Genomic DNA, 27,619 nt, shown 5'->3' with positions numbered 1-27,619 from the left:
AAATATTTTGCAAGGCTTACAACACAAAGGTGTTTCTACTCATTGTCAAGTGTTTTTGCGATCAGGCGGCTGAATATAAATGAGGATTACACGAATGATGTGCGCTTGGTGATCTTATAGGAATAAACACGTTCTTGTGTGTACGTGAATTTGAAAAAAAAACACACAGTCACGTACAATCATAAGGGGCTTCCATGGTGGTATCCTCATGAGCAGGAAATGTCTTTTTAACAACCAATTAAAGGTGAGCCAGGCTGCTAGCTTACAAGAGGAATGTTTACACAGAGGAGCTCTCTGAAGGAGAGAAATTCATCGTGGGGGAGAGAAGGGAGAGATAGAAAGAGAGCGGAGGTAGGGAGAAAGCTGGAGAGCTGATCGAGGTAGAGTCCAGGATTTGGCACTTTCACAGGTGTGCACAACAGGGGGTTTGAGGAGGAAGGAGTTTGTGTGCATGTGTGTGTATGTGTGTGGGTGCAGGAGTGTGTGGAGCTGCCAAACTGGCCACCTGTCTTTCCCTCGTTGTAGTTTTAGTGTTTCCTTTCATCCGGCCCTCAGCAGCACAGCTCCCACTTGGAGCAGTTAGCCTCCTGCCGTGTGTGCGAGTGTGTGTGTGTGTGTGTGTGTGTATGTGTTTGCGTAGCTCAGGTCCCAGTTGAGTTAGAAAGACTAATGTTCCTAAAGGTGCATTTCGCTCTTTCCTCCACGTTTTCATATCTTTGTTCTTTATGTTTTATTGAGACAGTTCGAGTGGAGGCAGGAAGTTGGCCAACAGGCCTACGGAGCAGGAGAGGACACCAGAGGAAACTTCTGCTCCAATGTCAACAGGAGGTCATGCTTCAGGAAAAGCACTGCTACCTATCCATCTTTAATTAATAGACCTTATTCAGCTGGGTACCATCTCAGCACAAAAACATGGATGAGTTGGAAAAAAAACAGGAAGTGCTCCTGTCTCCTCCACTGATTCTCATGTTATGACAGTTGAAAAAAGTAGACACTTATGTTTTTGAGAGTAAGTCCAAGAGCTTGTCTTATTTAAAAATATATACTTGTTTGTAAAAGCCGTGGTGGTTACTAAAAACACTCACCAGTTACTGACTCTGTATTGGAGGATGGGGCGAAAGCAACTACCCTCGGAAGTCAAGTCGTCTACTTTAAGTAGCGATTTTAAAGCTGCCCTAATTAATATTTTTGTATCAACAAATGTTCAACAAACTTTGTGTAACGTGAAAGGGGTTGCTGTTAGGACCTGAATCTGCAGTTCCTTTAATTTCATCTCTATTTCTATTATTATTTTAAGCATCATTCAACCTCATTGTTTCGTTGGTATGGCATACTGTTGGTTCAGTCTCTCTGCCCTCATAGTGTGATATGAGAGCAGCAACTGTTCAACAAAGTGCTCTGATAAACCCGCTGTACACTACCTGCCCAGAACCAAACAGCAGAATGTTAAGTTGGTGAAAAAAGTGGAGCATTTAGAAACTAACGAGCCAGAAATCCCCTCAGAATTTGGTGGAGACCATAACAGTGCTGAAAGGAGTGTGAATGTTGGATTTACTAACTGTGCGTTCGCATACCGCTGTCTCTCGCACGCTGCGTCTGTTTGGAGCGTTTGTTGTGTATGTAGTCAGAAATGAAGGTGACGCGGTTAAAAAGCATGTATGTATCCGGCCTAACTGACCACTATAGCCACAACAACATCTTGTAACTACGCCATTAACTTAATGCCATTCATTTGAGGGGGAGTCATTTAGAAAGGCTATTGTCTTTTATCGACTACACTTACTTTACCTACTTTTAAATCAAGTCATTTGCTATTAGAAACTTTGATGCCTGCCAGGCTCCATATTATCTGTTTGCAATGACAGGACAATTTATGAGGAGGCTCAATGTGCAGAGCGACAGATGGAGTAAAGATGAGAAACAGAGAACATGACCTGCCGTTTCCAATAGTTAGTTACAGTGAAAAGTCCAATTACCTTTAGAGATGTATTATCATCTTGACGACTCACGATCCTACTAAGGTTCACATGACAAGCAATTGGCGGGATAATTATTGTTATTGTTGAGCTCACCAGAGAGCATGAAGCCGGTATGTGATATCTTTTTCTTTCATAACTGATTAACATAGATCACAAGTTTGTGTTTTCCGTATTCAGGCCTCAACTACGCTCTGCCAGCTTTCCATTAGGCCTTGTGTATATTCCAAACATGTTAAATTTCTCTCACACGTCTTCAGGCTACATCAACCAGCCCCTCTCTGGCACTTGCACCACCTAAGACTCCGAAAGCTGTATTTTATTACTTCAGCTATCAGCGTTCACATGCCAGATTTCCACGGGGGCATCTTCGTCAGAGACCATTATATCGATAATAAGAGCCAGTCGATCGTCCAACCTCCGGTTCACCGTGGTCCAAAACCGCCTACTTAAATACACCACAGCAGTCTGCCCTCTCAGCTGATCTGTTTTCATCAATGTAAAACACAGAGATCATTAGACAGCTAAGCTATATCACAGATCCTTCTGCTTAGCGTGGGTGTGTGTGCGCGCTTGCGAGCGTGTGACTGCACATGCATGCATTCGTCCATCTATTTGTGCATATGGAAGTTCATTGGCGTACAAGTGTGTAAATGGTCATCTGTGCGTGTGCGTGTGTGTAGGCGTAGGGGGAACCTGATCTGGTCTGTGTGGGAGGAACCAGTTCCTTTTCCCCCCTCTCTCTGCTGCTCAGACAGACGGCCTGCTAGAGAGATCAGACTCTCAGACTAACTGGACCAGAAGTCATTAGGACACACTAGACACACAGTGCCTTTTTTTTTTTTCAAAGCTATTGCTTCCTTTTAAAAAACGTTCCGCAGTAAGATTATCTATGTCTCATCGGCTCATAACAGTGCTAAGATCTATTAAACAAGACACACTGCGCTTTTCAAACCTTTGTCTCCGGAACCAGCGAGCAGCAGGGACCACTTACACAGAAAGTGTGTCCTGAGATTTAATCTTTTGTTTCCCTGTGTGACGTGTGGGGAGGAAAAAACCTGCTCTGGCGCTTGAATTTAAAGGGCATAAAGCTTCATAAACGTTACAAAGCACGCTATCAGCTGTGAATCTATCTTTCTCTAGTCCCAAATTTCAATCTACACCTCTTCCCCCTTCGTCACCTTTGTGAGTTACTTCATTAAAGTGAGTGTCCTTTACATGACATCACGCCGAGGAAAAGTCAGACACATTAACTCTAAAAAACGACTGCAAGTGTTGGATGCTGTTTATGGATTTGCGGGTGTTTGTGAGATTACACACACAATAAATCAGCTTTGTTTTTTAGGGCAGCTTTCACTAAAAACTGCAAATTGGCAGTGCGATCAAATGACGTTTGAATTTTTGTTGGTTGTTTTTCTCCACCGGGCACTTGTCACATTATAGGAAAAAAGTCCATAACTGGCACCTCGGTCGCAGAAACAGCTTGTTAGAATTGTTAAAAAATAATTTGGAAACACCAAGCCGGTGCAGCCTCCATTAAAAGAACGGCACATTTACATTTCACTTAATGGTGGAAAATGGCTGGAGGACTACTGCTGTTATGTGGTTTTAAAATGATGAACTAGGACACCGTAGACCGGGTATAGACTGTTTTAATAGATTCTAACTCTCTTAATCCAAGAAAAGTACCACATCAGTCGAACTGTGCAACATTTTCAGGTAACTTTGGTTTCCCTGGAACTGGATTTGCAAGTTTTGCCGCAGTAACCAGAGGGGCGACGAACTAGGAAAACAGAGCACACTGGCCTCGAAGATGAAAATATCACAGCTTATGGTCTGGGAGAAGTGTAGGGCAGGCAGACGGTGAGAGAAGCTATTAAAAGAAATGTGACAATTTAAAAAAAAAGGAAGGGCAACATTCCCCATTGCTAATGCTCTGATCATTTTCCATAAAGGCAGTGGACAAATTTGGAGAAAAACAGAGTAGAGAGATGCTGAAAGAGGGAGCGAGGGATGGAAAGAGAAGAAAAAGTAGTGAGAAAAGGGAAGAAGACAAGAAAAGGGAATAGAGATTAGATAGATAGATAGATGCATAGATAGAGATAAAAAGAAAAACGAGGTAAAGAGAGGGTAAGTGGTGCGTGGCTAAACACACTGGAAAGCCATCACCAACCAGACTCTGGCCAGTGGCACTCCAGGGAAAAGAGAGGAAGAGCAGAGGAGGAGAGGAGAGAAGACAGAAAGAGCATGTGGAAAGGTAAAAGAGAGGACAGCGCGGGGACACGGGCAGATGTCCAAACAGCCATACCTGCAGATTCAATTCTGCTCCCCCTTTTCTTTTTTTTCCTCTCTTCTGAATAGCCTTTCCTCTGCTCCTCTAATCCTTCTTTGTCCATCTCATCTTCAAAACCTGTCTTTCTCTGACTGCTCTGATCTCGGTGTCCCAAAAAAGAAGACGGCAAGAGAGAGGAAGTGTGTGAGAGAGAAAGACAGACAGAGAGGGAGACGGAAGTAAAACTAGCAGTACGGCTGATGTGAGCTACAGGTGTAGTCACTGTGGAACCTCCACTTATGCTCGCTGTACGGCTTCAGAATGATCTCTCCCCTAACTGCCTGAATCAGCAAAACAGTATGATGAAACCACTGTTTGGATAGTTTCAGTGGAAAATGTTTATAATGTTTATTGGTTGGAACTGGGGAGGATTTGAGAGGACACCAGGCTCAAATTATCACCAACATACAAATGAAATTTACTCCCAGATATACAAACAATTTATTGGTCATCTTGTGATATTTTCCAGCATTCGGACATTTTCAGAGATGATCGTTAGAAATAACCAATACGATTAAAGTTTTTTGGGATGCCATAAATTGTGTCAATAGCCAATGTTTTGCACCTTTATACACTATTTTTCATGGATGTCAATGCCGGTTAAATAACATAGTTTCATTATATAATGTTATGTCACATAAATATACATTTATATTTCAGTTTACACATTAATGACACACAGATCCTATGAAAGACAAATTTGTATTCATCAAAAGCTGTGTGTTTCGATCATGTGCCATAAGTTCCTCAGACAAAAAGTCTTTGAACAATACAGTAAAAAGTCTCTTATAAATGTTGTTGAAAGGTTTGTCATGGTCTTGATAAGCCTTTTAAAAGCACTGTTAGACTTTTTAGAAGTGTTTCAACACATTTGAAAGCACCCTAAAAAGTAAAAAGTTCCTATAAAGCGATATAAAAAGTAAGAAAAAAAAGAAAGGAAATGCTTGGTTAAGTTCCTTAAAAAGTCCTGGAAGTGCTAAAGAAGTCCTTCAAAAGTCTTTGAGATGCATCACAAGTCTGATAAGTCTTCAAGTTGCAGTAAAATCATTGCATTTCATCCGTGTGGTTTGTGTCCTCATTGTTAACTTCTGATGGCCGTCTTCCTGTCTCTTTCTTTGTTCTGCAAGAGAGAGAAACAACATCTTACATTATTCAGGATTCAACACTAAAATCTATCTGAAAGGAAAAGCACGGCTTAGCTTAGCTTAGCATAAAGACTACAAATGTGGGGAAACAGCTGGTGGCACACAGGTCAGCTTCAATGACATGCTAATAATTACACATTTCTTTGTTTGAGCCATTTCATCATAGTCTGTTGGTTTCCTCAGAATCCGTCTGCAAAGTTCCTAAAGTAGTACAAGTATGGGACGGCTGTCTTTGACGTCAACCTCCTTCATAGTCTCATGAAATGGCACTCCAGGAAAAAGTAGTGCATATTGTGGAAAGAGATGCGATTTCACTGCAATCAATGGCGCAGTTTATTTATATGAACTTTTCTCGGGTTGATAAAAGTAAATTAACCTCGACTGCAGACACATTCTGCGCAACAGCGTGCATGCTGTACATTAATTGTGGTAGCTGCTTTTATAACAGCCTGATGCATGACAGCCCCGCGTGAACTCATTTATCTGCGGTATCAGAACAGAGAGGCCTTGATTTCCCGGCTGGCGAGGAGCCTTTCTCTATCTGGCCAGGAAAATAACATCACATTTTCCCTCCTCACCTAACCTCTGCTCTGCTCCTCAGGCCATCTACCACTCGCTTCTCAAGCTACAGTCAAAGGGATTTGAACGTACACACCGTTGAGTGATACGAAACACACATCAGCCCGTTCTTACTCATTACTTTTCAGGGCTTTGATTGACTCGGAGCTGGAAAATGATCTCGGGCTGTCGTAACCCAATTTGTGGTGGATTTTCATGGACAAATATGTTGAATATTCTTTTTGTAAAGTGAAAACTCATTTCAAATGGTGGTGAAAGTGCACAAAGGTGTCGGGTAAAGATTTTCCCCAGAGTGTGTGTCAGCCTCTCTTGCACTCCTGTCCTCTGCTGACTTTTCTTTCCCCTTCTCATATTGTCTCAGCTAACCCTCTCGGTCTCCCCCCCACCCCCCTCGCCTTCCTCTCATCAGCCGCACACCTGTTACACATTTCCTCTCAGACCGTGCACAAGGTGTAGGTGTTTGGAAAAATCCGTTTGACTGACATCAACAAAAGGTGGGTAGGTGTTTGGAAGGGGATCAGGCGGTAATGAGAGAGTGAGATCATAGGATTTGGACAGGAATCATCCTCCCACTGATTGAGGGGAGTGTGAGGAGACACGGGAACTATTATTGTCAATTCTTCCTCCAGCTGGAGCAGAGGATCATGATTAGAGCGCGATCATCTAGGCATGAACCATTACTATCATTTTGTTATTTTAGCTGACTCAATACACCAGAATTAATAGCAGCCACAAGACTTTTGTTTTGTGTAACTTTATGTTTTTATCAACATATCTACCAAGTTGCAAAATGTTGATAGTGAACGTACGTAACGTAATTCAATCACAGTGTATTTGATTTGTTTTCCTACGATAACCGCTTTTGCTGAAGCATAAATCAACAGTTTTATAGTTATGTTTCGGTTTTAGGTTAAATAATGAAAAAGCAGAAAGTGACTTAAGGCATAAGGCTTAAGGCTTCTTTTCCTTACCGTAACAAAATACTTTGTTGCTTGAACTTAACTACACGCAAAACACCACAACAAAACAAATAAGTAGTACATAAGTGTAATTTCTAGGGGACAGGATTGCATATTTATCTCCCCACGCAGTATAAGAAATATGAACGATGGTCACTAACAAAGAGCTCAAACAATCATTCACAGATGGGAAAAAAGGTCAATTTGGGCTTTCAGAGTAACGTCTGGTGGCTTAATGGCCCGAGGAGTGTTGTCTTCCAACACATATATACGCTCTATGTAATCGTCTATGAGTTGGGCCTCACAGTGGCAGTGCTATCACTGTGCTTTCTACTAACACAAACATATGAAACCAACAACTGGATGAGACAAGTGCAGCCATGCTCTCTGGTGTTTGCTGGAAGGAGCTGTGGAAAACTGGAGGTATCTATCAGGGGGAAATAAAGTACTTGAGGCAGTTTAGAGACAGTGGGTCCATGAAATAATCTCACTCAATGACGGCGCAGGACAATTGGGTCATTCACCAAATTTCATCAAATTACCATGTGAGCGCTTAGAGATAGTTGAGGAAGCACAGCTGTATAGCTGGTGTAGGCGGTTCAGCTGGAGTCGGACTGGTTCAGTCAAAACAGGAGGAGGGGGGCTGTAAGGCTGGCCTGGCAGTCAAAACAATCTCCTGAAGACTAATACGGCACGGTCGGATGACATCTCTGCTCTCTCTTTTTCTCCAAACACCCACACACACACACACACATAGACATACCACTGACTTCCCAGGGGGGCGATTTGTCCGACACGAATATGATTACCTGATGATGTTTACTTTAGATACGATATGATGATATTACCACACTGGAACAATATTGTTGTTTTATCAAGGTCTTAACTTTAATATGAAGATAGTAAACGCTCTCTTCACCGCATCTTACCAACCCTACAAATTCAAACTTTATTTTTCTTTCGAAACTCAATCCCGGCTGTGATTTCACCTATAACTGTGGATTTTCCATGCTCTCTCTCTTTCTTTCTCTCTCTCTCTTTTTCCCCCCCTGCATTAATCCGTTCTGTCAAAGACAAACATCTAATTTAATTCTCGGCTGCCTGAAGAGAGGGATGACTGGTTGGAAAAAATAATTCCTCTTGGGTACTGGCCCGACAATCGTATAAGGAGATTGGTATTCAACCGTGAAATGAAAACTGTAATATCCCTTTAGTTTATCGACTGCAAATATGTGAATATGCGTCAGTTCCCTCAAGTGTCTAACAGAAGCTGTAATTACTCTCATGAATGATCCCCGATGAGAGGAACATAGAAACACACTGAAATAGTGCAATAATCAGACTTTTAAATCAAGCTAACTAACACACCAAATGAGCCGAAGTCATGCCATCATGTGGCTTGGATGCATCAGACATGTACTTCGTGCTCATAGTGGTTTGCTAATAAGCATCCCGGTGGCTTCTGAAAAACACTTGATTTATCTTAAATTGCCTAATCAGTTGTAATTCTCACCAGCCGGCCACACATGCGTCTAATTGTTCCCACATTTTAATGATCTGTTATAACGGCTCCAGCGCCACTTCTTTCTGGCCAGTCTCGGGTGATTTCATTCTGCTACATTACGCACCAACCGGCACTTTATCATCAGCGCTAAGATGAGCACCCTGCAACAGCCAATACGTCATTAGCTTTTGAGATATTGTTTTAAGAAACTGCACCGTCTAAACTGCCAATTTCTGCTTTTCTCTGTGTTATAGATTTACTTTAGCTCTGCTCTTTGCCTGGCTCAGATTTCTGTAGTTTTGTTTTAATTTGCTCCGTGAGCAGCCCTCTCCCTGGAGGCCCAATGACAACAGAATGATAGTTTTGCTAATAGATTTTGTTAGTTATCTGACACGACTTCTTCTGTTGGTGTTAAATTAGGGTTTAACTGCTTCCATCTGTGCTAGAAAATTACCGACGAGTCTGTGCATGACGACGGCACACAGCCATACACCAAGCCAGGCTCGCTCAGTCACGCACACACACACACACACACACAGACACACACACACAGACACACACACATTGAACGTGGGGAAGAATACATTTGAAAACTGCCTGCAGTAAACTAGCTGCCTTCGATGCACCTCGTTAGCATAGCATGAAACGACAGACAAACAAAGGAAAGCTCTCGCTCATGAGGCACAACACATTAACCCCACGTCAACACCAGCATTATCAGTAAATGACGGCAATTTAGTTTTCATCTCTGACCTCGAAACGTCTGCTTCATGCACACAAGTGACGTAACGCTTTTCCCCAGTGAAAACAGACTAATAACCAAACGACTGTAGAAACCGCAGTCATCAGCGCGCTCCTGCACATGTCCTATTTAGGCTTTCTTAAGGTGCACGGTTCATTTGATCTCTATAAAAGAAGCAAAGTGTAGTTTCACCACAGTCAAAAAAACAACTGTGGATAAATAGCGAGGTTGATTATTCCGCTGAGTCGTTGGCTATTTATCTGCCTCTCTTTCTCTCCTTCTCCATCCCTCTTTCCACAACTTCCTGCACACCATTAGTTTAGAAAGTGTTGAAAGCACAGTCGTGATCCAGCGCTCCTTTAGTGAGTAATCTTTTTCTTTCGGTGTGTGTGGGGGGGGGGGGGGGGGGGGGGTGTCTAGAAAGAAGCAATGAACTGCCGTCTGGCTGAAAAGACTAAGGAATAAAAAGAAAATCAAGGAATGAAATGCTTTTGATAAAAGTCTGTGAGTGTGTGAGTATTTCTGTGGTCATGCATGTGTGCGAATGTGTATATGTGTCATATGTGTGGGTGTGAGTGTGTGTGTGTGTGTGTGTGTGTGTGTGTAAGTAGCAAGGGCGTTTCACAGGGAGCGGTTTCCAGGCTTCTTTAACATCACCATCAAAGCCCAACGTCAATGTGTTTCTAATAGCAGCAGCTGAATTAAACACTGGCTGAACAGGCCTCAGCAGAGGATAAATCATTTACAGAACAATTAGCTCATTTGTTGCTCCGCTCTGCACTGCCAATGACTTCCAGACACAGAGGGCCAGCCAGTGTGTGTGTGTGTGTGTGTGTGTGCAGTATACGTACATGGATGTAAAAACTCTCACTCTCTGTCACTCACATTCGACTCAAAGTAACAATCACACAAATATATATATATATATATATATATATATATACAGACTCACTCCTCTCTCTCAACTACACAAACACACACACTCATACACGTACACACGTATACACACACACACACACAAGTACAGATAAGTCAGTTTCCAATTGCATGGTGCACTTTTAGTGCCACCGTCTCTTCATACGCCCAGCTTTCCAGCCACCCACAAAAATCATCACATATAAAAGTTTTACTGCAGCTCAGATATAAATTACAACTGTTTAAGATATTAAGAGCTGTATTCATCATTTGTTGTGCGTGCCGTTTCGCTAAATTTGCACAATTCCTTTTCATTTCTAGAAATTCCAAATAAATGAGATTCCTTCAAGTTGGAGTTAAATCAGGGTCGTGCCTTAAAATGCTTGTAAAACCCAACTGAATGTAAGCATCTCAAAAGGAACAATGGCCTTTTTACAGCAACCGCACTATAATAGTCGTAATATTTTTGCCAGATTTTTATTTTGTTTCCAAACGTATAAATTCTCTTTTAATTCATCAAATGGGCGACTTTACATTTTTAAATATTGGAAAATGTTTGGACTTTTCATACACAGCTCGAAAAGGAAAGAGTTCAGCTGATTGCTGTTACTGGCAGATGAATCGCCATTCCTGTTTACATTTGCCATCGACTTGAATTGACCCTCTCACTGTGCTGGGCCAAAAGAAATAAGCCACAGTTGCGGACAGCGGAGGAAGCTGTAATTATGCTTCAACCGCTATGGCCTAAAGACAACAAAGCAGACAGATCGACATATTTCTAAAAGCTTTGTTTTTGTTTTGTATATACTGTACAAACACCATGTCAATATACTTCAGTAGCAATATACTGATACTCGTAGTGCCTTCGCCCATAGCACAAATTAAATATGTATTTAAATAGCGCCGCTGATGCTCAACTGCATTTCGAGGTCATTAAAGGTGACTTCTAGCAGATGTAACATCACTAAACAAACTGAAATCGTGCAGGTTTCCTGCCGTAGGTTAACCAGGCACCTGACAGTTGCACCGATCAGCAGAAGCAGAGAGGCCTAGCACAGGATATCTGCATCAATCAACCAGACAGCGCGGGGATTTGAGCAGCCCTTTGCTCACCTCGACCCTCCGTCCTCAGCCGCGTACATCTCATTTACAGATGTAGCCATCACGAGCGTCCCATGTTTTTTACGGCACTTATCAAAAGACACTAGTATGTGAAGGCTGCGCTCCAGTTTAACCATGCCAAACTGCCGGCGCTCCGCCCCGGAGCAGTTTGTTTTTTTTGAAAAGCAAACTTTGTCAGGATATATGTGTGTACGCCAGAGGAGCAGCTTGGCTTCTGATCAAAAGATACCGAGTGCAAACGTCCCACAGTGTGTGGCTCCATACCGGACAACGTGAGGGGGAATACAAAATTCAAAAAAGAGTATCTAGTAGTGCAGCTGAAGCTGAGCAATAAAGATATTCAAAGGGACTCGCTAGAAAAGAAAAACAATAATTTCTCGTGCTTTAGGCTCACTGAGGAGCTTTTCACTGTTCCCCAATTGGCTCTAAACATCTCAAGACAAACAATGAGTCGCTCTCAAAAAGAAAACCATGTCTCTCAAACTTCGGTGATTTTTGAATTGCTCTGATAAACTGAAGGATGAAGTGTTTACTCATTTATGGGTTAGAAAAAAAACCTGTCTTTAAGCTTAATAAACTATAATAAAATAGCCGTTGAATTAGCTAAACAATGTCTTGCCACAAAGATATATATGTCTCAGGACATCGCAGTGAGGAGGTTTTAATTAACTTCAATCTCTAGTATCCCGTATCGTTTTCTGGAAAGTCTACACAGAATAAATCATATATCCTTCACCTGTGTAAAATGGATTTTTCTCTCTGAACCGTGTGCATAAACTCACACAGTCACATTAGTATTCCACTGAATATGTAATCTGTAATAGTGTAGCCCTCTCTGTGCAGTTGTCATTACTAACAGGACTGTTTGTTTTGAAACAGTTATACTGTATACACACATAATAAGAGGAAATGAGCATATACTTTTCTCACTTTCACCCTCTCCCACATTGGAAATAAGCATAATTGAAGCAGCTGCTCTAAGCAGACCTGACAGCTGTGATGAACCTCAATGACCATAAAAACACACAATGAGAGCACTCAGGACACAAAGTCTCATTTTACCTTCACAATCGTTTCCTCTCTGTAATCACCAGCACTGGTTCTGCCCTTTAGCCCACTTAAACACACTGTATCGTCACTTTTCCAGGGAAAATGAAATTCTCTCAGGTTCTTCCAATCAGAGTTAACCATTTATGTGCCAGGTGAGCCTGGGATCTCTTATGATTCTCCTTAAACGATACGTGTGGTGATATTCTATTCTTCTTGTTGTCTGTGATAAGACCAAAACCAGCAACGAATTGATTATATGTATTGTGTGTGTGTGTGTGCGTGTGTGTGTGTGTGTGTATTAAAAACCTGATATACTAGTTACTTGGTCTTGTTATCCAAAAACTATGAAAACAAATCAAAACTCCACACCGCTAATCTGGGTGACATGTTCCTTCATTAGGTTTATGATGGGCAGTTTATTTTGAGTCAATCCCACAAACACAGTCCTGCTGCTGTAAGTGCTAAGGCACCAAATGCGTATTAATCCGCCGCAGAAAACAGTCCCCATCCGGTCACTCCTTACACCTGTTTGAGCAATGTTTACTAAAAACTACGGTGCTCAGCAGTTGTATTAATTTACTGAGCCAATTGAAGAAATAAATCTCTCTATATTTGTCAGCTGAACCCAGCAGGAGGATTATTCTATGTGGTGCAGCATATAAAAGTTCTACTGAACGTACATGGGACATCTTTTCACTCCTTTTGCAGAAACCGCATCGAAGTTAAAACTTCAAAATCTTTCCCTGACTCACCGCCTGTCGGCTCACTTATTTAGGGGAATGAATCAAGGGATAACCAAGAGATGATGACTCTCACCTGGGTTCACTTAATCAGTGAAATAAAAATGAAAGCAGAGAACAGTCAGCGGTTACTGAGCTAATGGGAAACCGTGTGTGACTTAGGTCAAGAAAGATAAACTTAGTCAAAGTGTCCACAGTTGAAGGTTTTGACATGAGAACGTTTCCAAATCGTTTTCTACGCAGCATGCATTTACAGGTCAGTCATGCGTCTGCAGCAGCGAGTTGACAGCAGCAGATAGTATTACACAGCTACTGACAGCGCTGACCTCCACCGGGCTGATCGATATGCAGAGAGCTGAGTGAAACCCAATGAGAAGGACGAAGAGGATGAAAATGGAGGACTTAGGGAGGACAAACTGAAGAAAAAGGAGACAGAGGAGAGAGAGAGAGAGAGAGAGAGAGAGAGAGAGAGAGAGAGAAAGATGGAGAGCAAGTCTGATTTGAGGCCAGTTATCTCTCAGCCGAGGATGTCTGCGTTTCAGACGTTGAGGACGTATAGGCTTTCACTCACAAAGCTTCAGAGGGGAGGCAGGAGGGAGGGCGAGACACACACTGCTGGGACTCAGGTTATCCCCCAGCTAAAGGGTCTCTGGGTTTAGACACTGAGGAGGGTATTAGCTTTCACACACTGCTGGGGTAACGGGGGAGTCTGCCAGATGTCAGCTCCTTACCCATAAATCCTACTAAATGGGCAGCGGCTCGGTCAGAGGGGGGAAGTTGAGTGGACGTCACCTCTCTATCATCTCCTGCACAGACCGGGGGTGTTTGTTGAAGTCTGAGCTGCGTTCGTACACGTTTGATTTCAGTCGGCTGATAGAAATTCTTCATTCCCCGTTACTTCTCATCAGACTGATGACTTTCTTATGCTGAGAGTGTTTTTGATTATGTCTATTTCCTGTGTTGAATCAATCAAATGTGAGTTGCACAGGATCGAGTTCTCCTTTTTCTGTATCTCTATTAAGTCGCAAACCGACAGCGCAGCAGTAGGAGAAAGTTTGACAACTGCTACAAAAGTGTGATCTGAAATGCTATCTTTGACACTGAAATGATGAGTGTGACTATTCATTGTAGCTTGTTTTGTGGCGTGTCTATGAATTCCTGAATCGTTTACCTGTGTACAAACACATGGCTAAGTAGAACAAAATGCTGAAAATGCAGTTTTTTGTCTCCTGACTCAGTGGAACAAATTCATTGCCAGTTAGTCAGTTCTGCAGCAGTCATGATTAAATCCTCCACATATTCAAGCTGACGTCAATACATTCTTGAAATTATACACATGGTTTTGGATAGATTTCATGGGCTCCTGGTCATGAATCTCACTCGCTGCAAACTTTAAATTCCTATTCTTAGAAAAAGAAAGAAAAACACCACAGTTGGAGGTTTTACGCAATGGTCATGCTCGTCTTCTCAGTTCACCTCGACTAACTGAAGTGTCTAGTGAGTTTCAGAAAGCACCTTGAACTTTCAAGCCACCTGCTCGAGTAAAACTAACCCCCAACAGAACAATAATACGCAGTCCTTCACCCCAACAGAGGACTTTAAAAGAGGTTCTGCTTTTAATGTCCCTCAGGGCCAATCAGGTTTATAGGCACAGTCACTGATCTCAGGTCAGCTTTAAACACCAAGTTGACCTTAAAGCACTGCACAGTTTCCCCAAAAGAAGCTTCACTCTATGGTGTGATCAAGTTTCTCTGTTTTCTAATTCTGGAAAAATAATTTCAAGTGCTCTGTTTACAGGAATTGAAAGACACTAAAGAAATGTATGATAGTTATCATTGTAGTATTTATGTCATAATCAAAAGCTGTATATATTTTCCTTGATCTTTCTTTGAATGATAATTATAGCACAGTTTTGGTGGAGGTTTTACCATACATAGCATTTTTGTTTTGTTTGATTTGGCCTTTTTTCTTCCTAACTGATTCATCATTTTCATCTGCTCACCAATTTCCTCTGGTTGCTGAGGCAGAAAGTACAGATGTGCTTTGGCTGAGCTGATTGGTCAGATCCTCGGTTGGGGGAGGAGTTAACATGGAAGAACGGCGGTGAGGGAGCGTGGCACGGTTGTCCGTCATGAAGCCCCTCGCCCAGGAGCAGGACGTTCCCCAGGTGACTGATGTAGCTGCTGGCCAAACGTAGAGTCTCGATCTTCGACAGCTTCCTAATCATGAAACCAGAAGGAGATTTATGGTGTTAATTACAACACAAAATATCTAAAAAGTCTACAATAATTTAAAAAAACAATAAAGATTTTGGCCCCAAAATAAATTAAATTATGATTAAAGGTGCATGCTATCCATCGGAAAATACATATTTTGGTTCTATGATAGCAAAAGTGTAGTTCTGATACTTTAAGAATGTGCCACAGATAAAACATCATGACTCAGTACCTGTCTGCAGGCTCGGTGGGGATGAGTGTGCGCAGTGCTGTGAATGCCGTGTTGACAGAATTGGTGCGATCTCTCTCCCGCGCGTTGGCTGCGGTCCTCTGGCGAACCTCTCCATGGGGGGGAGACCCCTGGGGGATGAGCATCCCCATCATGGTCCCTACGTCCACCCCTGCGCACCCTCCTGCACCGCACAGCTTCCTCTTCCTGTTCATCTTGATGTGAAAGGCAGATGGCGACGAGGAGGACAGGCGGAAGTTGGAGGAGCCATGCTCCTCAGAGCCCGAACCCTCGCTCCCGTTCTCGTCGTCGTCTTCGGAGAGGAGGGCGATGTCGCCGTACAAGAAGCGGCCTGCGGGAGGTGCTGAGCGCAGCATGGCGAATGTCATCTTCAACGTAACGACGCTCTGTCAGCTACTGGTCGATCCTCGTGAGACTTCCACTTGACGAGGTTTAATCAGAAGCCGCTTGGCAAACTTTCTGTTGGTGTTGCTGATTAAAGGCGCCAACCCTTTAAAATTGTTACTTCACCCCCAACTTCTCTTTTAGTGATGCCAGGTGAGTCAGATGTAGCCCTTATGGTGCAGAGTTAGGCTGGGTTTAAAAAAGATCAACCAGTTGATCCTTAGTCAGTGGTCAAGAGCAACTTGACCTCAGAGCAGCTGTGTTTTTCTCTCTTGGTTCATACAAAAACACTTCACATTCCAAAAGGTCAGTTCTTCTTTCTGTTTAATCCTTTACAAGAAAGCCAAATTTAAAATGGCACGCTGATTTTGTCCTCTTTTTCTTCTTTAAACCTCTTTCTTGGTCTTTTGTTTCTATATTTGTCTGTTTCAATTCCAATAGCAAAAACTACTCCCAGTCTGTGGCAGCAGTTTTACTGTCTCTTGCTCTCTATTGGTCTCTCTCTCTCTCTCTCTCTCTCTCTCTCTCTCTCTCTCTCTCTCTCTCTCTCTCTCTCTCTCTCTCTCAGCCTCTCTTCACGTCCTTCTCTCTCTCTGCCTCTTTGCTCCACGTGTGCCTGCTGTCTGAGTGTTTCCGTCTGCCCCTGGTCTTATAGGCGGTGGGAGGGCTGGAGGACTCCTCCGCTCCTCCCTCTGAGCGCTGAAGGTCCCTCGGCTGCTGTCTAGAAGCAGGCCAGAGAGACCGGAGGCAAGAGGCAAACCATCAGCAGGAGTTTGTTTTGGCTGCACGCTGATTTGTTTCTGGGGAAATCCACCCTAAAATAGAACTTGCATGACCCTCGTGTGCTAGATGCGTTCGGTGACCCTTCTGAAACACATATTCCTTTCAATAAGAATATTGTGAACATATTTAGTTTGGTGGATGGTGACCTCAAATGGAAAAGAAACCTAGATACCATGTTGTCATCCGACAGGAGACAATCAAGTGTCTGAGACAACACAAATTCTAAATCGGTTTTGGTTTTCTCATATTGCTGCTGCGAATACATAAGACACAAACTCAACTCAAAGTTACTGTTTTCAGGATTCTGGATCCATTCTGCAAAGAAAAAAAACAATTTTTGCTCCAATTTTCCTGTTTTTCCACGCTGGGTGACTTTTCTTTCTAGTCCTTTTTCTAGACTTATCTGACAGAGCATGGAGGTATACCATCGACAAAGATTTGCGAGAACACAAAGCGCTACTCAGTCTCCAATTGCAGCGTGTAATCCCGATCATGCACGCACCGGTCTCTCAGTCAGGTCTTTCGATTTTTTACAGCAGTTTTTGCAGCTTCCGAGCACTTGGGATCACAAGAGGTCGCTTGCCGACCATTTTTGATTAGCAAGCTGCGACAGGACACACCCACATCTGGACAACAGGGTCATGTCCTTTTCACAGTTGAAGTCCACATAATGCTGTTGATCCAACCGATCCTCTCACCGTTGCCTAATATATTCATATAGTATGTCGGATTTGGACACGCCTATTCTGAATGATTACCTTATTATCATTAATAATAATTATTATCATTAAATCATCTGAATCTCAAAGAGATTTGATTTGTGCTCTCTCAAATATTGTGTCGTCAACATACTTCCGTAACAGAGCAGACTACCTGCGAGAGGTAAGACTGGGACTTGGGTTTGGGATCAGATGTTTTCTTAAACTATCTTGACGGCAAGGAGCTGAGAAGCTGGAGTGGTGAAGTAAGAGTTTGCCTTTCTCCCCGTGTCTTCCTTTCTTCCCCCGGCCTCCCAGTCGGTGTCGTGTTTGTCCCCGGACAGCAGGCTGGGAGGCGGGCAGCCAGCTGCCGCAGCACCGCACGGTTCAGGCCGGGCTCACGGTTGAAGCCGGGGACCTGGGTTTATTCAGCCACAGCCGAAACCTTTTATCTGTACAAGCTGGAGGGTCTGAATGTAATTTGCCCTCAAGGGATTCAGATTTTTTTGGGTGGAGTGTTTCGGTGATGAAGGGGAGGCTCAGGGGTTTATAGTAGGGGAGCTGCTACTTTACTCACATACACTCCCCTTCACAATCTGTCTTCCTCTGAAAGAGAAGAAAAAAACGAGAACAGACAGCAAAGGGAGCAAAGACAGAGGGAGGAACGAAGAAAAGAGTGGGAGAAAACTAATGAATGACAGAATAGAATGAACGAGATCCATATAGCTACACATACAAATGAACTATGCGCATGATGGCGAAGAGGTGCTGTAGCAGTTTGGAACATCAAGTTCTCCCATAAGATTTTACTACAGCTTTTATACAGCCTTCATCAGACTCTAATCTGATTTTCCTTCTTTAAGTCTAAAGGGGTTTTATTAGCCATGATTGTGCAACTTAACTCTTATTTCCAAGGAACTGGCTGACTTTTAAAATATGTTTCCTGCTTCAACTGTGCAGCGGTTAAAGGTTGACAACCTATGTAAAACTCAACGATGAAGTCTACAATCCTCAGTAGTGCATTATTGAAAACTCTAAACCAAACTGCCATTGCTGGTATGCCTCTTTTGTGTAGATTGGCAACCGTAAACTGCTGCTGAAAACTAATAGCACAATTAATAATCTGTCAGAGTTACACAATGTTACAGTCAGCATTCATCCCTCTTCTCTCTCTCTTTTCTCCTCTTCTGTCCATATGTCTATCTCCTTCCTTCCTCTCTGTATCTATCTCTGCCCTTCAGTCACAGTCGGAGTGTCTATGCTGTGGTATTGACAGTATGACGTGAGGCCCGAGCTGGTTGCTTGGAGCAGTCAGGATGGAGAAACACTCAATTTCTTTCCTTATTATAACAAGAAAACCAAAAAGCGTGAGAGGTTGCCAGTCAGGGTGGGAATCACCAGAGGCCCGCGATACGATATCATCACGATACTTAAGTCACAATACAATCTTGTTGCGATTTTAGACATTTTGAGTATTGCGATACCATATATTTAAATGTCTCACTTTTTTCCTGTTTCAAATGATGTCGTTTGTCAACATATCTTTTATATAATAGGTTACACTTTTAACTCTGTTCATCTCACTTTAATCATTTCTATTGCAGCAAATTGGCTTTGTCAGTCAAGCAGACGGACTGACCAACACTCCATCTTTGTTTTGACCGACCTCCTACCAATCCCGCTGACTTTACCCACGGCCGCACGAGACAACACTCGTCACCATCTAGCGGACTGAAAAAAAAGGCTTGTCACCACAAGGTTCAATTTGTATTTGCAGTTTTAATCATTTAAATAATAAAAGATTGATACTTGGTGTCCGTGTATGGATACAATATTGCCCCCCCCCCCCCCCCCCCCCCCACACACACACACACACAAAGGTGCAATCAAACTATGCAACATTTGCTGGTGCTGCATTGCTGCTTGCAGTATAGATTACTGATTCTGTGCGGGTTAAAGTCTTGCAGTCGCTGTCTAGTTTACGCTCTGTCATTCTGGACTTCTTACAAATTCTCAATAAATTTCCTTCAATGGAAAACGACAACTGATGGAAAACTCTCACATACCAAGAATGCAATGGAAGCAAAGGTTTTACATTTTATAGTTCGCTTTATAGTTTTCCACTGTCCTCAATGTTCTCATTGGATACATCCTGTCACTGGATATCAAATGTGTTTGAAAACAGTTGCCTGGCTGTCAACTGTGAACATCTGAGATGCAGACTGGGTCTACATTACATAATGTCACTCTTGAAAGAGCCCTGCCTGCATGCAACTAGTGCCCGAGGTCCTCTGCAGTGACCTTTACTGTAGATCAGATTCCTACACCTGGGCTTCACCTCAGTTAGAGTCCCAGATTCAACAGCCCACATCAATGCTGTTAAGAGTTATGTTGGTTTTGGATATAAAGATTTGACCAAAAAGAACAAAATCACCCCAATGAAAACAAACTCTTTGGAGAGCCAACACTGCAGTGCTCTCCAACAGCTAATGGCAACATGTGGTTTGTTTCTGATTCCCTTTTGGATCTGCTTCTAAGTATAATAGTCAGAATACTCGAGATAGGAGTATGGCTTTGAATTGTTATTTCTTACTGACAAAATAGAAATCATCATAACTCGGAAAAAAACACCCAGCACATCTTTTAATGATGTCTAGAGAGTTTAAAGACAAATTCACAGCTGAATTGAATTGTTTTGCTCTTCCTTTTTTTGAGATCTAAGGAAAGTCTAGAGATGATAAAACATATATGATATTTACTATGATACATATCAGGTGTGGGCCTACCTAAAATATTGACTTACAGTAACAACAGCATGTAAATCCACCCCCAAATGTCTTGATTAATGACAGTCAGACTGTGTTTAGTCTGACTGTACATATATTTGGCACTTCCCAGTTTACTCCGGAGGTGTATTTCCCCACCAGCTTCACTCACTGTGGTCCGTCATTACATGCATTAGCATGATCTTCCTCTGATTTGCATCTCCCTGGAGTGTGTGGCTGTTCTAGCACAGTATCCATTTCTCTCTGAATTGTTGCCCGCGGGCCATAAAACATTTGACCGGGTATAATGTAGACATTGGGTCTTTTCAGAATCGCACATGGTTGCGTTTGCCAGAAGAATGTTGTATGAAAAGGAAAAGCTACATTACAGAGCACAGTAATGGTGACATTTACATAAAACTACATAACGTGTTGACTCAAGTTTACAACACAGAGTCTGGATTTTACATAATCATCTTGAATGTGCCTCAAATGGAGAGCACTCGTTGTCACGGGTTATTTGAGAAACTAATATAAAGCTTGTAATGGCATCAAACTGAGACGAGATTTACAATGTAAAATTGAGACGGTATATACCATGAGAGAGAAGCCGCACAGACACAGGCTATAACTCTTCTTGCAATGGGGAGGGATATACATAAGTTGATGATGAGGACGCTGTCGGCTTTTTCTTTCTGCCCTTGTTGAACCAAATATCTGCCCCGGCTGATATAATCTTCAGAGGCTGCACTAGAAAATACATTTTCCATTACACATGCATTTAATATTCAAATTGCTTTAGTGATTATTAACTCGGTCATTAATTATGATAGAAGCATATTTTTTGTTTAAACTGTGCCAAGGTACAATTATGTTAATTATAACCACGCCCCTTGTGTGTTCCTTAATTGGATTGTCCTTGAAGTGACCCCGGCAGTCCGTGAACGTAAACATTTCTAAGGTATCATTTCTGGATCTCTGTAGAGCTCCTCCCCCCTCCGGCCGCTGACACACCTGCAGCTTCTTCTCTGCTGCAGCTGCTGATTTAACTCCTTTATTACGTTCCATGCTCACACAGTTTATCTGGACTTTTTCATGTGACATTTGTTTTTAGGGGAATCTTTTCACACTTTTTGCTTTTACTACTCGGTTCTGGGTCCATCAAAGTCACTCTTTTTCATATTAAATACAATAATAAACTGTTGTGCACAAATGTATAATCTTAAGATAAGATTTTTACTCCTCACTTCAATATATCAAATGGTTAAGTACAGAATGTGCATTTGTGAAAAGTTAGCCCATCTCCGGATAAGTTGTCACACTCGGCTATGCGGTAAATTGTCACATATTTTTCAACAAACATCAAGCTAACTGTTGATCCTCGGCTCAGTACTTCTAAACTGTAAGCTGCTGTTTGTTTATAATATTTAATGACTACACTTGTTCAATTTTTTTTTTTTTTTTTTTTTTAATGCAGAGTTTGACAGAGCTGCAGAGAGAGGGAAATGTATGTATGTTAACTTATAATGTAATACTTTTAATAATTGATGTAGTTAATTTGTTAATGTATTATAATAATTTGTAAACTTTGCCATTTGACAATAGTATGAAAAATATTGATTATAGCTGCTTTGAAATAAGTTGCCCAACTCAGGTTTTGACCAAAGAGTAAATCAGTCCACAGGAACGAAGACATTCACTAACTCTGCTGTCATGTGTATCGGGCTTTAAATGATAATTACACATTAGACCCTCAGTCTCCCTTTTTACTTTGTTCGTTTTCGCGGCGATGATCGCACAGTTCCAGAGAATAACAATCACATATGTGGATTTCTAAGTTGAGGGGTGTTCTCCTTTAAGGACACAGCAGCAGCAGTGGCGGCAGCAGCACAGTAGTAGAGCACCATCTGATAGTCATTACCCCCCCTCCTCCCCACTCCTCCCCCTCCATTCTCCTCCGCTTCTCCTGCCGCTTGATACTCTTCTCTCAGCTCAGACGTATTATTCATTAGCCTGATGAAAAACAACCACCAACTTAGCCGGGCCCAACCTCGCTCTCACACACACACACACGCGCACATACACACACACGCACACAAAGACACATATATATTTACACACACACAGTCCCAACCCAGCTGAACTGCTCTGGCGCGGGTCAGGGACCTGTCAAAACTCGGAAGCAGGCCTGGACCCGATACGGTACCACAGAGCAGGCGTCTAGAGGGGAGAGGGACTCCAAGGTCCTTAGCTATTTATCGTGGTCCTTGGACAGTCGCTTTAAGCCTGCCCTGAAAGTGATAGAAGGAGGGGAAGAGTTTGTTATGGTGCCACTGAGCAGACGTCTGGAGAGGGTCATTACCAAAAGTAATTGTCTGAAAGAAGGACAGCAGGAAGAAGAATAAGGAAGAGGAAGAAAGGACGGTGGGATTGTGGAAAGCGGGAGGTATAAAAGGAGACGGAGGCTGTCTGACAGAGGGAGAAAAGTAGGATGGAAAGGAAGGAAATGAAGGAGGGAGGGAAAGAAGACGAAAGGAAGAGAGTTGGCGGCGGCCTGCCAATGCTCCAGACTGCATGATGTATTTCATGGGGAAAATGGTCGGAAGTGCTCGCCCCCCAACTTGCACCCCCACCACCATCACCACCAGCCCCAATTTCAGCCTCATTCAGCCTCAGCTCCAGCCACACTCTACTGTGTTTCCCAAGAGTGCCAGACTCTACAGCTGGCCCTATTAAACCGAGAGAGGCAGAGAGACAGAAAAAAGACGGGGAAGGAAAGAGAGGTCACACAACTGGAAGACATCAGTTGAAACCGTGCTCGCTCTCTTAGTTTTTTCCGTTCATATCCTTTTTTTATGATAGAGTTTCTCACAAACACGCTCGCGGTGCACCGGGTTCAAACACATAGTAAAAAGCTATTGTTTGATTCGACATCCCTCAGAATGCTGTAAAACAATGAAAGGGATGCTGGGAAATTAAAGTCTGTGTGACTTTTATCTCGCTTGTCTGAGTGCGTCTGAAGGCTGTCGTCATACATCTGATCCCTGCTGCGCGAGGGTGTCTCTTCTGGTTTGTTTGAATCTTTCACTATTTGTGAACACTGTGGGGCGATAAAAGAAACTCTGAGAGATTGGAAGTCTGTTTCTAATCCATTATCTGGTGTTCACTTGTAATTTGCTTCTCCTCTACTGCAGCTTGTCTCAGTTGTCGTTTAACCTTGAAGGTTGTTTCTTTTTGTGACAGTTGCTCCGTGCTTTAGAGTAACTTAAATTAGAGTATTTCCACAAACAGCTGCTGGCCACTGATCAGCTCGCTGAAGGCCATACCACCTCCAGTAGATATCGAGAGCCAGGAGAGTACAGTCACCTTTTGTCAGGGACTAAACACAGGCCTCACATGGTCATTCAACAGTCTGTTTATCCGTCTTGTTTGGATGTGCTACAGCAACAACACACTAAGCATTTTGTCACTTTGTATTGTATTTTTTACTGTCTGGGACCGTCTGGATTTGGGGTAAAAGTCATGACTAATGGATATAATGAAACACTGTCAAGTTTCACTGTCATCACATAGTAATTGGTTATTATACATGAAATAAAATCGGTTATTACACAGAAAAATAAGCAGCTAAAACTGACTAATCATAGCTCTTGTCCGCTCAACCTTAGCTAAACAGTGACACCTTAACTCACGAGTATAAGTCCTGCTTAATTTCCTTAAATATTGAAGCCTAAATCGATGATAATTCTGTTTTCTGTTTAGTGCTATATCTCATTGTAAATTATTCATTATGTGCAAAGCCCACGCTCAATTTCATATCCAGACCACTCTCCACACTCTGTTACCCTCCTCAGCATTTGATTCTAGTGTAGAAAGGTCTGGTTCATGTCAGTGGGTAGAAAAAGAAAAAGAAAAAATATACACCGTTCGCTTTTCTGCAGCCAATCAGACGCTGAGCAGCACTTAAACCTCTCTTCTCATGAATATTAGCCCTCTGTTTCCCATCGAGCGAATATTGGACAGTCAGAAAATGAAAATAAATTAAGAGAAGTATGGGGATTGGCTGGAGTTGACTGAGTGCCAGTCTGGAAGTGAAGTTTTCTATATACACTGTCGTGAGCCATATCCTCGGGGGAGAAACTGCCAAAGGCTTTGTTACAACTAAATCAGTTCATAGGCAACTGCAGCTGGCCTGCAGTCCATTCATGATGGAGAGTAACCAATATTAAAAAATCGGAGCTGTGATTACTCAACTCAAAAAAGGCTTCTCCAATCCGGCCTCCTTTTTACTCACGCTGAGTTATTGACGACATAAAAAAGCAGCTCCCCAGACTCTGCCGTTAAAGACCGTGGCCAGTAGCAGCTCTACCTCTCTGTAGCGGAGCGGTGGAGCGGTAGTAGCAGACTAAAAAGAAAAATCAGCTGTGATGTCATTGCCACTAATGAGGTGGCGGGAACAATTTGACCACCTGACTCACTCTCCAGCTCACCTCTCTCTCACTCTCTCTCTCTGTATTTTTTACTTTCTCTTTAACTCTCCCAACCGCTTTCCCACTCACTTCTTCTTCTGCCCACCGCCTGCCACCATCTCTGCTCACCGCTTATGTGTTTTGTTTTTTTATCCTGTGGTTTCCCCGACTGGTTATACGAGCTTAGTCCTGCTCTGTTGTACCCCGGCTGCTTGACTGCAATTAGTTCCAGAGCCACACTTTTACTGGCAGCATTTACTGGCGCACTGGTAAGCACTAGTGTACTGAAAATTACGAAACCTTTAATCAACAATCTGGTCTCCTTGAGAAGCAATTAACCTGCTAACAGGGTGGATCATAATAAATAGACATCATCGAAAAGGTAACAATAAATAAAATGGTTCACACGATGGTTTTCCAAACTCTTAAGGCTCTGGTTGCCCCCTCCTTCGTTCCATGATGTAAGGCTTCAAATGCCAGATAGTTCACATCACTGAAAGAGAGAGAGAGGGAAACAAAAACGGGGGAGCAGAGAGGGTGACAGACAGAGACGTGGGTGTGAGGTAGTGATGTCTCCACTGGCAAAAACTCACTACTAAGTCTGAAAATGGCAAAAAAATTGATAGCGTCATATACAAAGAAACGTAAAGACAACAGCACATTATATCTTGCTTCTTTAATCAGTACAAAAACTAAAAGTGTGGGACTATTTCTTCACCCGCAGCAGTGACTGCCTCAAGTCTTGTCGTCACCTTTGAGGTAGCGAGGCATCCAGCGGAAATCGCCCTTATATTTGTTTACCTGACAGACATGAGAGCGGCATTGATCCCCTCATCTGACTCTCTGCAAGAAAGTGAATAAGCGTATTACCCGAAACGTCAACACAGATTGTCTCCCGGAGCGGTGAAGGTTTTTTTGTGTAATTAACAGACCTCAAGTCATGTCAGCTCATTTCAACAGTTGCAACTTTATAATACAAAAAACAGCAGGCGAACTGATATAAATGTTACATGTTGTAACTATATTACACCATTCAGTTATAGTTCAGTTACCGTACAGTTTACCAATAACAATAACCTGATGTCATTTTATTCACAAACTTCCACTTGTAGCAGCTATTGGTTTTATGTATCAGTGACAGTATTTAATGAATAAGTAGATGTACTCAACACTGAGCAACAAGCTAAATCGCTGACACATTTCCTTCTTCAGTCCCTTTTTCTCCAAAAGTTTTTATTTGGGAAAACTAAAGTGGAGGTGAAATGCAAATACACATTAAAGTGCAAAAGCAGTTTTATTGTCAGGTCAAGCCCAAGCATTTCATACTTCATATTGCATTTTATGACTGTACTACTGTGGTGCAGCGGTGGAGCAACGTTCACAGACCAGACCTTGAAGAGTGAAAAGCAATCCTCCTTTTAAAACTATCACTTCAATTATTGGGCAGCACAGAGGTTTTTGCATGTCCTGCTCCAGTAGGTCAACGGTCAGGGTCACCTACAGATTTACACCTGTTGAGCTGATACTGATTTCTTTATCGTCTCGCTTAATCAACGACATACACTATAGGAAATACTACATATACAGTAAAAACAGACATTCAAACAATTCTTGTGCTGTGTATACATTTTATTGTATCTCAAAAGAAAGGAGGGAGACCGTGGGAGGTGTGAGGGTAAAGATCAGTGGTATGTGGAGAATGGAAGAAGTGAGGAGAAGAGTTCATTTGTTGAACTTGTTAAGGGAGGCTGAGGGTTGAAGTGAAAGCTGTGTCAAACCTTTGTGTTAAGTGTGTGTGTGTATGTGTGTGTTTGATGTTACAGTCTTGTAAAGCAGCAGCTGGAGAGGGCTGTCCCCCGAGAACCACCACAGCCGGCTAGTAAACCACACGCACACGCACACACACACACACACACAGATGCAGTCTTTAATAAAGCTATTGCTGGGGAAACAGACCAGACCCGGCCAATCTGAGGCTCTTTTAAGGTGAGAGTGACACGGCCAAGCTCACATTCATATAGATCTGCGTCCTTTCACCCCCCCCCCCACCACCCCTACCCCCCACACCCACACACACCCACACACCCCAAAAAAAAAAGACAGAAGAACCTCATTACTCTGACTTTCAAACCTACAAACCATGACAGATATGTGGCTAATATATTGAAATGAAAGACTCTTTACCGATGTATGCAAGTATAAGTATTTTGTCTGCATATGGCTCTACTCTAAAACTGTAACTGTACTGTAAAACTGTAACTGTACTGTAAAACTGTCCCGTCCAGATGTGGAGGTAGTAATACAAGCCACAGCAGGGGGGGACACCTAGTGAGTGCTGTGAAGTCAGTAGCTCCGTGAAACTCATTAGAAGAGTGGTACACCTGGAAGACCGTGTGAAATGCCAGACTGAGGTACATTTTTCACGTGTATTTATATATTTGTGTTCCTTTTTTGGCCCTCTCTATACATCAAGGTTGATAAAGCAACAGGAACAGTTAAGCAGACTGATAATTAATATGTTTTGTATAAAAAAAATAGAGCTTTTTCTCTCTTTTTTTTGCTGTTAATTCACTTGAGAAAATAAGAGACAGGTGCAAGGGCTCGGGCAACAAGCTTTTTTTCTGTTTATGGCAAGTTTCTGTTTCGACAAACATAAGCTGCAGACAGAGCTCCGACTTAGTCTGCACCACAAGAATCCCCATATTTCAGGAAACCACGGTTCTTTGCACATTCACATGTCATCAAATATCCCTTTTTCCCCCTTGATTGTAGGAATTATATTGGATGACATCATGCTGCAGCTGACAGGGAGCACACACTCCTATTTTAGAGCTGTGGACCGTTTCCAGGGAGATGATATAACACAGTCTAGATGAGTCCCTCCAAGGATTGTCTCATTATCACACACGCCGCAGCTGCACGACCACTGTGTATATACGAGTAAGTGTGTTTATGTGTGTGTGTCCGTATGCAGGCTGCGCGCGTGTCTC

The 27,619-nt window shown here is 42.6% G+C and overlaps 1 protein-coding gene across 1 annotated transcript; it reads right to left on the bottom strand.

Annotated features, from left to right (window-relative positions):
* Positions 1-5,389: 5,389 nt before the first annotated feature.
* On the bottom strand, positions 5,390-15,898 carry LOC142938225 (basic helix-loop-helix transcription factor scleraxis-like). The gene is made up of 3 exons (XM_076081486.1): positions 15,513-15,898; positions 15,067-15,283; positions 5,390-5,428 (listed from the first exon to the last, which is right to left on the bottom strand). The coding sequence occupies exons 1-3, from the start codon at positions 15,896-15,898 to the stop codon at positions 5,390-5,392; spliced, it is 642 nt and encodes a 213-aa protein (XP_075937601.1).
* Positions 15,899-27,619: the final 11,721 nt, after the last annotated feature.

Source organism: Anarhichas minor, unplaced genomic scaffold, assembly GCF_050575085.1.
Source record: "Anarhichas minor isolate MPS153535 unplaced genomic scaffold, ASM5057508v1 ptg000080l, whole genome shotgun sequence".
Taxonomy (NCBI): Eukaryota; Metazoa; Chordata; class Actinopteri; order Perciformes; family Anarhichadidae; genus Anarhichas; species Anarhichas minor.
Note: the sequence above shows the minus strand (reverse complement) of the source record. Positions and strands in the feature narration are given on the sequence as shown.

What these genes read in the sequence shown, in the direction of transcription:
- LOC142938225 (XM_076081486.1), bottom strand. Translation starts at nt 15,898, where the DNA reads ATGACATTCGCCATGCTGCGCTCAGCACCTCCCGCAGGCCGCTTCTTG. An exon ending in CCCACCGAGCCTGCAGACAG is followed by an intron (nt 15,284 to 15,512) that starts GTACTGAGTCAT and finishes TTTCATGATTAG; the next exon opens with GAAGCTGTCGAAGATCGAGA. An exon ending in TCAGCAACCAGAGGAAATTG is followed by an intron (nt 5,429 to 15,066) that starts GTGAGCAGATGA and finishes TCTCTCTTGCAG; the next exon opens with AACAAAGAAAGAGACAGGAA.